Here is a 16,558-nt window from a genome sequence, read left to right as displayed (position 1 = left end):
TTAGTGATGGAAATTTGTGGCATAACTAATATTTTATTGCAAATAATACATTTAAGATTTCTGTAAATTTCTTGTGCTGTCTAGTCAGCAAATTAATTGCATTTTATAGTGCTTGTAAGCTTGCTCATGTCATTGAAGTTTCTAGGTAGCAAGGCCCAGGTATTTCGGGCGATTTCTTAAATTTGTGACAGCCCCAATGGTAGTGGCATGGTGCATGGTTTTGCTACGGAAAATTTAATATTCATACTGTGGCGTCACCGCCAGACACCACACTTGCTAGGTGGTAGCCTTTAAATCGGCCGCGGTCCGTTAGTATACGTCGGACCCGCGTGTCGCCACTATCAGTGATTGCAGACCGAGCGCCGCCACACGGCAGGTCTAGAGAGACTTCCTAGCACTCGCCCCAGTGGTACAGCCGACTTTGCTAGCGATGGTTCACTGACAAATTACGCTCTCATTTGCCGAGACGATAGTTAGCATAACCTTCAGCTACGTCATTTGCTACGACCTAGCAAGGCGCCATTATCATTTGCTATTTATCTTGTGATGCATGTACCGTCTGACCGATGTTCACCAATTATGGATTAAAGTTAAGTATTCCAGCAGCTATGTACCTTTTTTGCTAGACTCAATTCCTTTAACTGTTCCAGACCTCACGCCAGCCTGCGTGAGCTTAAACGCGTGCCTTTCGGCTACCCGTCACAGTGGATTGGCTGTCTTGCCAGTCCACAACACATACTGTAGTTCCAATTTGGCGTAGCCCTCTACGCAGCTAAGACGAGTTTTACCTCTTGTATCTCAACTAATAAATATTTTTGAAACATTCTTCTAGGACAACATCGATCTCAGATGTATCAACAAAATTTGCTAAAAGAGTCTTGATCGCATAAATATTTTATTTAAACTGGTGACCGGTTTAGATCTGTTGTACTTAGATCATCTACAGACCTTGTCCTCTATGATGGTGTGAGGACCCGGGCTGGCTGAGCAGACTACTCTAGAGATGTAATCGATTGCTTACCGGTTTTAAATAAAATATGTATACTATAAAAACTGTTTTTAGCAAATTCGACTAATAAGTTTTTGTGTCCTAGGTCTACTTGCGTGAGCCTACCTTGCTTGCATGAATTGTCCACGTTTGGGTCGCTGAGGGGATCCGCACATCTGCATTCCAGAAGGGACACCTAGGCATCGGGCGAACCTCCTTGTTGTGTATAACCATTCCAGACGGACTCTGTCTGTATATTGTGCCTGTTATGACTAGTCCATGTAACTATCGACAAAATTAAATTGATTTTCATTGTAGTGGGAAACTGGCCTTCATCCCTTAGTATTTCATGTAATAACTGTAACATTCTCGTTTCTCATGTTCCAAGTAGTCTGTTACTGTGCTGATTAATAGTTTCACGGGCCTACTATTCCCTTAATTATATGTTGTTTTGACTTCATTTCTTTAAGGCAACATTATTCATAAAATGTTACTTATCCTTGTAATTTTGATCCAGATAATTTTAGAGTGAAATTTTTTTTTTGTCTAATTGTACTTAAGGGGTTGGTTCCCCGTGGTATTTTATTCAATTTTTTAATTTTTGGCCGGCCGGAGTGGCCGTGCGGTTCTAGGCGCTACAGTCTGGAGCCGAGCGACCGCTACGGTCGCAGGTTCGAATCCTGCCTCGGGCATGGATGTGTGTGATGTCCTTAGGTTAGTTAGGTTTAATTAGTTTTAAGTTCTAGGCGACTGATGACCTCAGAAGTTAAGTCGCATAGTGCTCAGAGCCATTTGAACCATTTTTAATTTTTGTAGAAGAAAAAGTTTAATGTGCGGTTTTGCTCTGAGCATTAGCCAGCCTGTGAAACTTGATTTTGATGTTATTAATTAGCGTCATATTACATAGTCTTGAGATTGGTAAAGAAAATTCTGAATTAATTGATGGCTTAAAGTAACCTTCTTTTAATTGATTGGCGACTCCATAGTGTCCTGTGCACTACAACCAGATAATGGGTATACTTGAAAGGAGAGTGATGGGACGAATGATATGTACATTATCACGCCGTTAAATATGATAACAAAATTGTTTATCCACACCTACAAAAATTTTTGTTATGAACATTGTGTTTCACGGCATTTTAATTATTAAGTAATGGCAGTTTCGTACTGTTATTATATTTTTTATATATTTGACCCCTTAGTCTTAACGTAACATTTTACGTAAATCACGAACGTTGTACTTCTAACTTCCCACGCCAGATAGTGGGTATTATGTTTTTTTAAAACCTGTGTTACACCTCATTTCATGTTATTCATTTATTATTCTTTTTCATTATCTTTTGCTCTTTTACATGTCCTGCACTCTGACAACTTATGATCGATCTGTTTTATGTTTTATAAGTTTGTAAAAAACAATACGCCAATGTATTTTAGATATTTCCTTCCCCCTTCGTCTGCTATGTGTTGTGCGTACATTTTAAATTTGAATTACTGCACGATTCACAAATGCACAAGAGTTATTTAGTGTTAATATCTCGCAAAACCAGTAATACTATGTCCTCACGTGACACATGTCACATAGAGGGCGTGTCAAGCCCCGTCACACCGATGTCTGCTGAACAAGTGCATGTAAACAGCGACCTCAGTCTATGTGATCGCCGTAAGCTTATTGACACCAGTGCTTACTAATTTAAGTTATATATTACAGGTATGTTCCTAACAACTGTTATGTTCATATGCAGATGTAATTGTGATTTTCTGTTTTATACTCTCTGATCGTAATGTAAAAAATTTTTTAACTTCTAGCACTGAAGATGGTCACTAAGTGACCGAAAATCGATTTTGCGATAATAAACAAAAATATACGACCAATGCTGTCTCTCCTTTCAAGTATACTTCTTTTAATTGACTGATTGTTTAGTTAAATTGTTGTTTTCTGAAAGGTTATGAGAAATATATTTTTCTGTTTGAAATTTAGCGCTGAATGCTACTGAACAACTTGAACCCAAGTCCTTTCATGTCAATATTTTCCTAGAAATTTATTGCCGGCCGGTGTGGCCGTGCGGTTCTAGGCGCTTCAGTCTGGAACCGCTTGACCGCTACGGTCGCAGGTTCGAATCCTGCCTCGGGCATGGATATGTGTGATGTCCTTAGGTTAGTTAGGTTTAAGTAGTTCTAAGTTCTAGGGGACTGATGACCACAGATGTTAAGTCCCATAGTGGTCAAAGTCATCTGAACCATCAGCCATCTAGAAATTTATTGGTGGTAATGCGCCAATTCATTCCCGTTAGGGGCATTTGCGTCACTGGTGTGAAGTTTTGGAATTCCAACTCGCCCTTCAGTCCCCTGTCGCTGGAGTTCGATTCGTATTGTTTTGGTACTGCCAGAATTTGCGAGTGCGATATGTCAGATGTTGTCCTCGTATTTTTGGTCACAACCTTTCGTCACGCACTTTCGTCCGGGTGGTGACAGCAGATGATGTTTTTCTGCTTTTCCTTTATGCGGTATAAATGCTCGATATGGAGCCTAACTGAAACATCATACATTTCAGCTAACTTAGTTCCGGAAGCACCCGCCATAAGGCACCAGCAATTTGTCCACGATCGAATTCACTTAGCTCCGACATAATGCACTCACAACTACACACGATTGACACTTACAACGTAATGAGGACTGTGATAAACCTTTTGCATTTCCTTTGTTTTCGTCTTCCTTAAAGGCAAAGAGACAAGATGAAGCGGCAGCCCATCATAGAGCCTATGCCTACCGTCATGTATTTTTTGACTTTCAGTTGTTAATAAACAGAGGATTTTTTCTGGTACCGGTAGGAGGAAGGAGGGATTCGCGCTCAGCTAGTGAAAGAGTGAGAAGCACGTCAATTTTTTAGCGAGTAATTGTAGACCGCCATTTTGAGGTCGCTATGAATAAGTGAGGAGTGTGGATTTCATATGTGCACCGTTTAGAAAAATACAGTATTGTTTTATTAACAGAAAGGTCGTGTGAGTTATTTCAAATAGTACAATAATTACAATAACTGAAGCCCACCTGTGTACTTTGGAAAATTACGAAGATCCGATAAGCTTAATAGGAACACGGTCAAGACTTCAAAGGTGAACGCGGCGACCAAACGTAGTATTATAAAGAATGGTAAGCACAAATCTACAGCGGAGAAAGAATCTACTCCTCCCTGCAAAATAATATGAACTAATACGGACTTATTTCCAGGCATAGCTCAGCTTATTGTGCTTGTCATTCACGCCGAAAAATTAATCTCATTAATTCAATACATTTTAAAAAGCCACGCATTGTATTATCATCTATTCCATTATTTTATTATACTATAGGACACTGCACAATTACCGTTCTTGATCAAATACAACAGCGCAACGTGCAAGCTTCGCGCTCTGCTTTCATGTTCAAAAATGCGTTTCTCGTGGTATTTCCATGTTTTGTCGAATCCCTGAATATTGCTGGTGATTAATTTACGCTTTACGTTTATCTGTTGTGTTCGTTAAGCTAACGAGAAAACGCCTGTAATGTATGCACTGCACTAATACAAATAAAATGCAATTTTTTGTAACCTAATGACAAAAGTTTCAAAATTTTAAACATGACTTAAGCAAAAACTGTTGAAAATCTTCACCGTACATCATGACAGCCAAAAAGTTGCAGCATAAAGATTTATTGAAATCCTTGATCGCGGTTTTGGTATATCTAAATATACATTCATCAGAAGCAAAAATACACTGCAATCACATCATGGAGGATGTGACCTACGATATGAATCATTCGTTAAGTCTGGCAAGTCAGAATTTAATAGGTTGTTCGTCTTTAAATAGTTTATGAAATTTGTACGTATTTCATATACTACTTGTAATGCACTGCATAAAATATTTACTTTTGTTTGTATGCCCTTAAGTGGTTTTCGCTCGTTGATTACCGATGTACAACTCACCAACTAAGTCAGGCACGTCAACAGTATATGTAATGTTCTTTTTACGTTGCTATCAATAGTTATACAGTGTTTAAATGCAATTTTATCTTTGACGTCATAATAGCAGTTGTAAATGGTCAAGCTGCACTACTTTAAGTACATTCACCAATAGGTGACATGTGACGCTGTAACGTTTTTGATGTGAATTCATTCCTAATGCAATTATGGAATATGACGTTTGGTTTTGTACGTGTAAAGTAGAACAACCTGAAACTTCCTGGCAGATTAAGACTATGTGCCGGACCGAGACTCGAACTTTGCCTTTCGCGGACAAGTGCTCTAAAACCTGAGCCGCGGTTCTAGGCGCGCAGCCCGGAACCGCGCGACTGCTACGGTCGCAGGTTCGAATCCCTCCTCGGGCATGGGTGTGTGTGATGTCCTTAGGTTAGTTAGGTTTAAGTAGTTCTAAGTTCTAGGGGACTGATGACCTAAGATGTTAAGTCCCATAGTGCTCAGAGCCATTTGAACCATTTGAACCACCTGAGCTACCCAAGCACGACTCACGCCCCTCCTTACAGCTTTACTTCTGCTGTGAAGACAGGGCGCGAGTCGTGCTTGGGTAGCTCAGGTGGTAGAGCACTTGCCCGCGAAAGGCAAAGGTCCCGAGTTCGAGTCTCGGCCCGGCACACATTTTTAAACTGCCAGGAAGTTTCGTATCAGCGCACACTCCGCTGTAGAGTGAATATTTCATTCGATGTTATTTTGTTTATGACCAAAAGCAGCTCGACATCCAAGGCTGTGTGATAGGGAGAGTTTTCGTGTCGAAAGAGACAACCCTTCGATCTACACAGTGCAGGCTGCTTTTTTTTTCTGCGGTACCTCATACAGCTGCTTTAGCACTTGAAGTCATTAATTCGGATTAACTGTATAGTAATTAAAGAAACAAATTCTTTAGTTTTCGTGGTGTAGCAATCTTGTACTGGCTCGTCTTACTTGGATTCTAGGCCGTATCCATAGCACAGTTTCGGGTCCCCTGTGCTGATTTTTTACAAAAAAAACCTGAGATTATCACTTTGTTCTTGCAAGTTAAAACACGCCGAAAACATGAAACAGTTGTTTAGAGGACGAGCACTCACGCAAACTAATTGATTCCTCCGCACGAGTGACGCCCTACCAATTTGTTCAACACAGCCTTTAGAAGAGCGACCTGGCACAATAACCTGTCATTACTGCCCCAGGAAGGTACTTCTTTTACGTCCCGTGTGGTACCAATTCATAAAGACGTCATAGGTCCTCGCTAAAGCTCCGTAACTTCAGTCGTAATGACAGGCAGCAGCCTTCCAGTGTCAAATAACCGTATGTCAAATGTTTCGGTAGGGCAGACTTAAAGTTTTTAGAGGTATACAGCAACTGTTGAGAAGTTACTTTGAGTAGCTTACCGTCTTTCTTCATGTTAACCTGAAGGCACTTGTTGAAGCGGCATGCCTGACATTGGTTGCGCCGGCTTACATCGACGACACATCTGCCCGCCTCTTTACAGACGTAGTCCAGGTTCCTGAAACATGGTAAACGTACCATTATGCTGGAGCAAGATATGTTTATTTTTAAGAATATATCGTATGACTTCCATAAAGACCAAGCGATGCTTTGGAACATTACTTGAATTTGTGTAGTTAAGAAGTAATCCTCGTAGAAAAATAGTTAAACAACAAACGTGCAGTACTGCTGGAAGCAAACGATTCAAGTATCAGATTAGAAGGATTAAACAACTGCCAGAGAGTCTTGCTGCTGAATCTGCTATGAGCTGAAACTAAAGCTTCTAAAACTCACGACGTATGTAGAGTACCACATCTCAAAGGTTCCTAATGTTTGTTTTATTTACCGAACAAAAAATCTGTTACAACCAAGAGACACTCAAATATCACGTACCACCGTCTCTAGCATTCTTAATGAGCTCAAACTGGCGATTTTGGTGATCATGTTTTCAAACTTGTTTTGTATGCTAACGGATCGTTTCCGGACATGGGTTCCTTATCAAAACTTTATCTTCTCCCCACCCTCAGTCCACCTCTGGCAGCTCCCAGTCTCCGTTCATTTCCTCCTGCCCTTCGTCTCCTCCTCTCTCCTCTCTGTGTCAATCCGCTCCCCGCTCCGGTCTCTGTCAATCTGCCCCTTCCACCTCTGTCCGCTTCCTCCTCCTCCCTCTAATTTCATCTTCTCCCCTTTCCTTTCTGTGCTCTCCCTTCTCGCTGTCCATCTCCTCCTCTTCCCTGTCTCTGCCCATCCCTCCTTCCCTTCATTAATCGCTTCCTCCCCATTTCTCTACCTATCTTCCTCCACCTCTATCCTTCTCCTCTTCTTTCCTTCTCTGTCCATCTCCTCCTCTTCCCTCTCTCTATTTCCACCTCTGCTACCACTGTCCCTTTCTCGCTCCACGTTCTCATATTCACTCCAATAGGAGGCTGGCGTTTCTTATTCCTACAGTATTTCTTTTCAGACTGTAACTAATATGTGTACCAAATTTGACTAAAATCGTTCCAGGGATTTAGGATGAACTTTCTACCCTTGACTTTGACTGCAAACGCACAAGTCATATATATTTCACACATATTTAATAAATTTCACGCGTATTTATACCCATATTTCACCTCATGTTTAACGAATTTTGCCCAGTAGGTTCATTTAACGCACCTCAATGTTTATGACGTCGTATCTTCTGAACAATGTGCTGTATAATGATATAATTTTGCAGGAACATCCAGTGGTACACGTGCCTACTGTCTGCGTAATGTGTTGCGAGTAGAGTTAGTAGTAAAGAAGGAATAAACTAAAACGTCAGCTTTATGTGGCAATTTTACAGCACGAACATCGAAAATATAGTAAAATCGAAAATATAGTAAACGATCAACTTTTTTCCTTTCATCATTTTGTGGATATCATCAGTGAGAAAAAGTTTCGTAAAGGTTAGAAATTATGTGTTACATTTGTTGCAAGTCCCTAAATGCTCTCATTCTCAAATACTGGATGACTGTGGTACGGCATGGGACAGGTACTCTCGCGTCATGTGCTGCACTGTTTTTCCACCCTCACCCCACCCCTTTGATAGGAGAGTGGTTCTTACCCCCACAACGGTTCTTTCCTGACAGTAAATGATGTATGTACCATGTTTGGTTGAAATCGGTCCAGCACACCATTTCAGTTAATAATACGAGAGTAATCCCAAAATTAAGGTAACCTATTTTTGTATAAGAACATAGACCCGTTTATTTCTAAAATGGTTTACATCAGCTTACAGCTGGAACATCTAGCTATTATCCGACGTAATCACCATTTCTGTTGATGTATTTTTGTAGACGCTGTGGCAGTTTCTATATGCCCATGTCATACCAGCTCGCCGCCATGCTGTTGAGAAAGTTATGAACCTCTTCTTTCACCTCATGGTCGGAGCTGAATCGCTTTCCGGCCAAATGTTCTTTTAACCTAGGGAACAGGTGATAGTCACTGGGCGCCAAGTCAGGACTATAGGGTGGGTGATTATGTTCCAAATGGTTCAAATGGCTCTGAGCACTATGGGACTTAACATCTGTGGTCATCCGTCCCCTAGAACTTAGAACTACTTAAACCTAACTAACCTAAGGACACCACATTGTCTATGTTCGAGGCAGGATTCGAACCTGCGACTTTAGCGGTCGCGCCGTTCCAGACTGAAGCGCCTAGAGCCGCTCGGCCACACCGGCCGGCCGACTATGTTCCACTGAAACTGTTCCAGGAGAGCAACGGTTTGCCGAGAGATGTGTGCGCGAACATTGTCATGGAGAATGTGTGCGCCCTTGATCAACATTCCTCTTCTCCTGATCTGAATTGCCCGTTTGAGTTTTTTCAGAGTCTCACAGTACCTGTCAGCGTTAATTGTGGTCCCAAGGGGCATAAAGTCGACCAACAATACCCCTTTCCGATCCCAAAAAACGATGGCATGACTTTATCGACAGGCTGTGTTTATTTGAATTTCCGCGGCTCTGGCGGAAGGATGCCGCCACTGGCGTGATTGTTGCTCGGTCTCAGTTGTAAAGTGGTACGCCCAGGTTTCGTCACCCGTGACAACTGAGTCCAGAAAGTTGTCCTGTTCGGCTGCAAGGTGGCGAAGAAACGCGCGGGAAGCATCAACTCGTTGCCGCATGTGGTCCTCAGTCAGCATGTGTGGCACCCATCTTGCGCACACATTCCGGTAGTTCAATGTTTCCGTTAAAATTCTATGAGCAGTGCTTCGGGAAACCTCAGGAACCAACGTGCACAGATCATCCAGGGTGATCCGCCGATCTTCACGCAAGCTTTGCTCAACCTTCAACACTGTCTCCTCAGAAGTTGACGGTCTCCCGCTCCTTTGTTCGTCGCGAATTTCGGTCTGACCAGCTGCAAACTCTCTACACCACTTACGAACATTTTTAATCTCCATACACGACTCACTATACACTTCCGTCAATTGGCGATGGATTTCAATCGGCGCAGTGCCCTTTGCATTCATAAACCGAATAACTGCGCGAAATTTGTACTTGGCGGTAACATCCACCGTGAGCTGCATTCTCAACGGTTGCCATGCCAAGACTGAGCGACTCAGCGCGGCGTGCGCATGTTTACACACAGCGCGTGAAGCACTCTTCATAACAGTGTGACCAACTGCCACACAAACAGACTTCTGTACTTATAGGAGACCTTACTTTTGGGATTACCCTCGTAATACGAAGATTGCTTGCACTATTGTACCTTCTACAACAATCAAAGATGTTTCCAACCTCTCAACAAATTTGCACAACTGATAGTAAAAACTAAGTTCACTCTCTTTAATATTTGTCGATGGATTTGAATCTTCTTTAGTTATATGATTTAACCAACGAACTCTATTTTTAATGTTCTGCAAATCAAATCCACAAGTATTCTGATAAGTTCTAATGAACTTTGCACGAATATAATCTAAGTACACGTCTTCCTTAAGTGTGAAGTAGGTAGATAGGCAACCAGCTACAACACTTTCGAGACGAGATTTTCGCCCATATGAACAAATATTAATGAGCATTTAGCAACACAGGGTGCCACAGAGAGCATCCCAGGGTGCCCCACAGAGCAACAACACCAAGAAGAATAGCTTCTCGGCTTTTGACAAGATCAATGTGTAGTTTTTTTTTAATAGATAAGGATTAAGGATAAGGAAGAGAACTTTATTTAATTTCTATAGTAATGAGTCAGATCACCAACGAGTGTGATCTTTTTATAGTCGTCAATACCTTTCACCCACACTGAGACACAGTCCGATTCATTTATTTTACGACGATTCCTGGTCCTGACAACCAAAGGCATAGTCGACATGTAATACGATGAACCCTTATCTGTGTTGTAAACTTCACAAATCTGAAATGTCCGATAAGCGATGACATCACGTGAATTGAAATTATCTAGTCCTTTATATTTATCACCTCTGTGATACTAAATCTATTTCCAATAAATTTCGCAGCCAGTACCGACGAATACTGCTAATTGCACCTACAAAATTGAATCATTGTACAATACAGTGTTTAGGAGATATGTCATAAACACTGAGATGCGTGAAAAGTTGCCACTTGTACATTAAAATTTATTACTCTTTTGCTACCAACTCCATTGACAACATATTTCACAGACAGTACCTACATATGCCGCTGAATGTACCTACACAAGTATATCACATCCGACACATAATTCAAGAGATATGACGTCATAAACAGTGATATATGTGAAAAAATTCCACATCGTGCATGAAGTTTTAATACGTTTAATCTTTACTGCTAAGACACTCCCTTACAGTCGAATCATCTTAAGGAAACCCACGACACCTGGCAGCGGTTTCGACAGCTTTCAGCTGCGAAACGCGAGCGGCTGTTGGCGGAAACAATAGCCGTCCATAGAGCTACGAAGAGGCGTTGCGTAGAGACGTTTACAGAATCGCATTGCAGACAGCGAACAGCTGTGCCCAGCGTACAGAAACTCTACTTGCACATTTGTTCAGTATGTATATTTCTTCGTATGACTGCTTCATAATTTCAAAGGTGTTTTCACGAATACATGGAAATGAAATTTTTTCGATATTACACTCAAAAGAGACCTCATTTTTTGTTTTTGTTTGTAACAGAAAATTTTCAAAATGAATAACCATATAGTGCTGGGATTGTTAGGCAGTGCTAACACAGAAGGTGAGTAGAAGCTTTACATGTTTCTAATTCAACAACACCTTTGTTCATATCGGAAACACTGAACTATTTTTCATCTACATCTACATCTACATTTATACTCCGCAAGCCACCCAACGGTGTGTGGCGGAGGGCACTTTACGTGCCACTGTCATTACCTCCCTTTCCTGTCCCAGTCGCGTATGGTTCGCGGGAAGAACGACTGTCTGAAAGCCTCCGTGCGCGCTCGAATCTCTCTAATTTTACATTCGTGATCTCCTCGGGAGGTATAAGTAGGGGGAAGCAATAAATTCGATATCTCATCCAGAAACGCACCCTCTCGAAACCTGGCGAGCAATCTACACCGCGATGCAGAGCGCCTCTCTTGCAGAGTCTGCCACTTGAGTTTATTAAACATCTCCGTAACACTATCACGGTTACCAAATAACCCTGTGACGAAACGCGCCGCTCTTCTTTGGATCTTCTCTATCTCCTCCGTCAAACCGATCTGGTACGGATCCCACACTGATGAGCAATACTCAAGTATAGGTCGAACGAGTGTTTTGTAAGCCACCTCCTTTGTTGATGGACTACATTTTCTAAGCACTCTCCCAATGAATCTCAACCTGGTACCCGCCTTACCAACAAATGGGTTCAAATGGCTCTGAGCACTATGGGACTTAACATCTGTGGTCATCAGTCCCCTAGAACGTAGAACTACTTAAACCTAACTAACCTAAGGACATCACACACATCCATGCCCGAGGCAGGATTCGAACCTGCGACCGTAGTGGCCACGCGGTTCCAGACTGAAGCGCCTAGAACCGCACGGCCACACCGGCCGGCCCTTACCAACAACTAATTTTATATAATCATTCGACTTCAAATCGTTCCGCACGCATACTCCCAGATATTTTACAGAAGTAACTGCTACCAGTGTTTGTTCCGCTATCATATAATCGTACAATAAAGGATCCTTCTTTCTGTGTATTCGCAATACGTTACATTTGTCTATGTTAAGAGACAGTTGCAACTCCCTGCACCAAGTGCCTATCCGCTGCAGATCTTCCTGCATTTCGCTACAATTTTCTAATGCTGCAACTTCTCTGTATACAACAGCATCATCCGCGAAAAGCCGCATGGAACTTCCGACACTTATACAGACACTTATACAGAATGAAATTTAATAAAACAAACCGCACGGACGGATTCCTAACTGGAAATGGAGGAAAAAAGGTCCGAAGAATATATGTCCGGAAATGTATCGTTGCCACGGCACATGTCGCTCACGGATGACAGGTCCTCTGACCACGTATCGTGTTTTCCTTGTGTGTTGCAGGCTGTGAGACTGACGCAACGTACTGTAAGTAGCAGAATGGTCCGGTGTTCATTGCGGAAACAAGCCGAGATGGTGTTTGTGTACGGCCAGGCAGATGGAAACGGTCGAGAGGCAGCACAGCTATACCAAAACAGGTTCCCTCACAGGCACCAATCAAATCACACAACATTTCAAGCCCTTTTTGGATGTTTGTGTCATTATCGTTCCTTTCAGACAGACGTAAGTGCAGGGAGGCGACGGGCTGTGCATACACCAGATTCGGAGGTCCAGGTTCTACAACATATTGAGACGAACCCTAGTACAAGCTCAAGGCAAGTGGCCCGTCAACACGGTGTCAGCCTAGGTACAAATACGTATGCTCGTATACTGCATGACAACAGCTACTATTCCTATCACCTACAACGATTACAAGGATTATCAGCAGTGGATTTCCCTCTACGGAGTCACCAGTTGTCTTTACCGATGATGCAACCTTTACCAGAACTTACACCATCTATCTCCAGAATCGTCTTCTGCGGGCTACAGACAATTCCGGGGGGAACGTTTGAGGTATATCATCAGCCTCGAGTCGGCATCGACGCATGAGCAGGTGTTCTTGGCGACCACATGCTTGGACCGGTTATTATTCCACGACGACTGCATGGAGGAATGTACTTGGACTTGCTGCGGAATTCTCTGCCTGTGCTGCTTGAGAATGTTCCTTTGGCGACACGACAGATTATGTGGTTTCTACATGACTTAGCACCACCCCCTTCCGCGTTACAGTTCGCTAACAGCTCAACAATATCGTCTCCGGATGTTCGATAGGACGCAAAGCCCCTGCAGTATGGCCTGCTAGATCACCGGACTTAAACCCCCTGTATTTTACCTCTGGGGCATCTGAAAAGCTTTGTGTATGCTGAACCAGTTCCTGATGTGCAGACCCTTCAACAGCACGTTAACGCCGCCTGTGACGCTATTTGGAGAGCGGCCAGAACGTGCAAAATATTTCGGCAATCTATGATGCGACTTGTGAAAGCGTGCATTGCATTCCTTGCAGCCCACTTTGAACATCTGATGTGACTTGGATGCGATGCAGCTTTGTATTGGGTTCCGGGACGATTTGTTGTCGTTGGACGCACTCCGTCTATTGACAGACACATGTTCCTAGGAACTTTTTTCCTCCATTTCGAGCCAGAAATCCTTGCAGTTTGTCGGTTAATCCTGTAAGTGGTATGTGATATAGAGTCTAAGCACCATAAGGATGCAGTGCCCAACATAATCTAATTAAGTTAGTAGGCAACAAAGAGTAATAAGTACTTCTTCGTTGGCCTGTGACTCCTTCAGAGAGACTGCGGGCGTCTGGATACGGAGCGTTACCTGCGGATGCTCCTCTTGAAGAACCCGCGGCAGCCGTCGCAGCTGGGGACGCCGTAGTGCTTCCCCGACGCCTTGTCGCCGCACACGCGGCACAGCGCCTCCCCCGGCCGCCCGGATGGCGAAGGCGACGCCGAAGACGGCGACGTCGACGCGCCCCCGCCGCCCCCCGCGGCGCGCAGCTCCATCACCTCCAGACGCCGGCCTCGCGTCCGCTCCTCGCAGTCTGCTCGCCCGCTCCCAACAGCCGACGTTCCTTTGTTCCTGTTACGAAGGCCACATCTAATTTCTTACTGCTCAAAGGAAACAAACTGGCGACCGCAGCGCATAGGACTACCCACATCATGCTTAAAACTACTGTACAAATCCAACATTTAAATCAAGGGACACCGCTATATCTACAGGGTGGGCGAAGTAAACGTCTGCTTTGAATTTTGGATATCTATTCATGGCAGGTGCAGATAACATTGACTGTATGTCATTTTTTTCACTTTCTTTCCAGAACCTGTGAATCCACAGAGATGCCAGAACAATTAAACACTGAGGAGAGAACCAAAATTGCAGCAAGATTTGAGGTACGACAATCTGTAATTCTACATCTACATCCATACTCTGCAAGCCACCTGACGGTGTGTGGCGGAGGGTACTTTGAGTACCTCTATCGGTTCTCCCTTCTATTCCAGTCTCGTATTGTACGTGGAAAGAAAGATTGTCGGTAATGCCTCTGTGTGGACTCTAATCTCTCTGATTTTATCCTCATGCTATCTTCGCGAGATATACGTAGGAGGGAGCAATATACTGCTTGACTCCTCGGTGAAGGTATGTTCTCGAAACTTCAACAAAAGCCCGTACCGAGCTACTGAGCGTCTCTTTTGCAGTCTTCCACTGGAGTTTATAATCTCCGTAACGCTTTCGCGATTAATAAATGATCCTGTAACGAAGCGCGCTGCTCTCCGTTGGAGCTTCTCTATCTCTTCTATCAACCCTATCTGGTACGGATCCCACACTGGTGAGCAATATTCAAGCAGTGGGTGAACAAGCGTACTGTAACCTACTTTCTTTGTTTTCAGATTGCATTTCATTAGGATTCTTCCAATGAATCTCAGTCTGGCATCTGCTTTACGGACGATCAACTTTATATGATCATTCCATTTTAAATCACTCCTAATGCCTACTCCCAGATAATTTATGGAATTAACTGCTTCCAGTTGCTGACCTGCTATATTGTAGCTAAATGATAAGGGATCTATCTTTCTATGTATTCGCAGCACATTACCACATTACACTTGTCTACATTGAGATTCAATTGCCATTCCCTGCACCATGCGTCAATTCGTTGCAGATCCTCCTGCATTTCAGTGCAATTTTCCATTGTTACAACCTCTCGATATAATACGGCATCATCCGCAAAAAACCTCAGTGAACTTCCGATGTTATCCGCAAGGTCACTTATGTATATTGTGAATAGCAACGGTCCTACGACACTCCCCTGCGGCACACTTGAAACCACTCTTACTTCGGAAGACTTCTCTCCATTGAGAATGACATGGTGCGTTCTGTTATCTAGGAACTCTTCAATTCAATCACACAATTAGTCTGATAGTCCATATGCTCAGGTCCAGTGGAGGCAGAGGTGTCAATGTTCTGGATACAAAAAATAATAATAAATCAAAATTGCCACAGAAAATTAATGACTACTGGTCATGGACATTAGGAAGTCGGGTAGACCCTCGACTTTTTTTTTATCAGTTTTTTGACTGATTAGATGCGGACCGCCATTCGTCTCCTGTACCAACCTTTCCATCTTACAGTAGCAACAGCAATCTACCTCCTCAGTTGTTTGCTGGATGTATTCCAATCTCTGTCTTCCTCGACAGTTTTTAGTTTTTACCCTCCACAGCTCCCTCTAATATCACGGTAGTTATTCACTGATGTCTCAACAGATGTCCTATCATCCTGTCCCTTGTTCTTGTCAGTGTTTTTCATATGTTCCTTTCCTCGCCGATATTGCGTAGAAATCCCTCACTGCATGCATTATCAGTCCACCTAATTTTCAACATTCTTCTGTAGCATCACGTCTCAAATGCTTCGATTCTTTTCTGTTCCGCTTTTTCCACAGTCCACACTTCACTACTGTATAATGCTGTGCTCAAACGCACATTCTCGGAAATTTCTTCCTCAAATTAAAGTCTATGTTTGGTTCAAAAAATGGCTCTGAGCACTATGGGACTTAACTTCTGAGGTCATCAGTCCCCTAGAACTTAGAACTACTTAAATCTAACTAACCTAAGGACATCACATACATCCATGCCCGAGGCAGGATTCGAACCTGCGACCGTAGTGGTCGCGCGGTTCCAGACTGTAGCGCCTAGAACCGCTCGGCCACTCCGGCCGGCGCCTATGTTTGGGTTAGTACACTTCTCTCGGACAGGAACGGCATTTTTGCCAGTGATAGTCTGCTTTTGATCTCCTCCTTGCTTCGTCGGTCACAGGTTATTTTGCTGCCTAGGTAGCAGAATTCCTGAACTTCTTCTACTTCGTGATCACCAATCATGATGTTAAGTTTCTCGCTGTTCTCATCTCTGCTACTTCTTATTACTTTCGTCTTAGTTCGATTTACTCTCAATCCATATTATGTACTCAATAGAATGTTCCATTCAGCAGATCCAGTAATTCTTCTTCGCTTTCACTGAAGACAGCAATGTCATTATCGAATAATATCATTAATATTCTTTCACTTTCAA

The 16,558-nt window shown here is 43.0% G+C and overlaps 1 protein-coding gene across 1 annotated transcript in view; it reads right to left on the bottom strand.

Annotated features, from left to right (window-relative positions):
• LOC124619686 (photoreceptor-specific nuclear receptor-like) overlaps positions 1-14,002 on the bottom strand; it is a 164,811-nt gene extending 150,809 nt beyond the window's left edge. Inside the window, 2 exon segments of the mRNA XM_047146236.1 lie at positions 6,362-6,477; positions 13,818-14,002. Coding sequence (XP_047002192.1) covers positions 6,362-6,477; positions 13,818-14,002 — 301 coding nt within the window.
• Between the last annotated feature and the right edge of the window lie 2,556 nt (positions 14,003-16,558).

The sequence above is a fragment of the Schistocerca americana genome, chromosome 6, assembly GCF_021461395.2.
Source record: "Schistocerca americana isolate TAMUIC-IGC-003095 chromosome 6, iqSchAmer2.1, whole genome shotgun sequence".
Taxonomy (NCBI): domain Eukaryota; kingdom Metazoa; phylum Arthropoda; class Insecta; order Orthoptera; family Acrididae; genus Schistocerca; species Schistocerca americana.
This window is presented reverse-complemented; position numbering and strand designations above follow the sequence as displayed.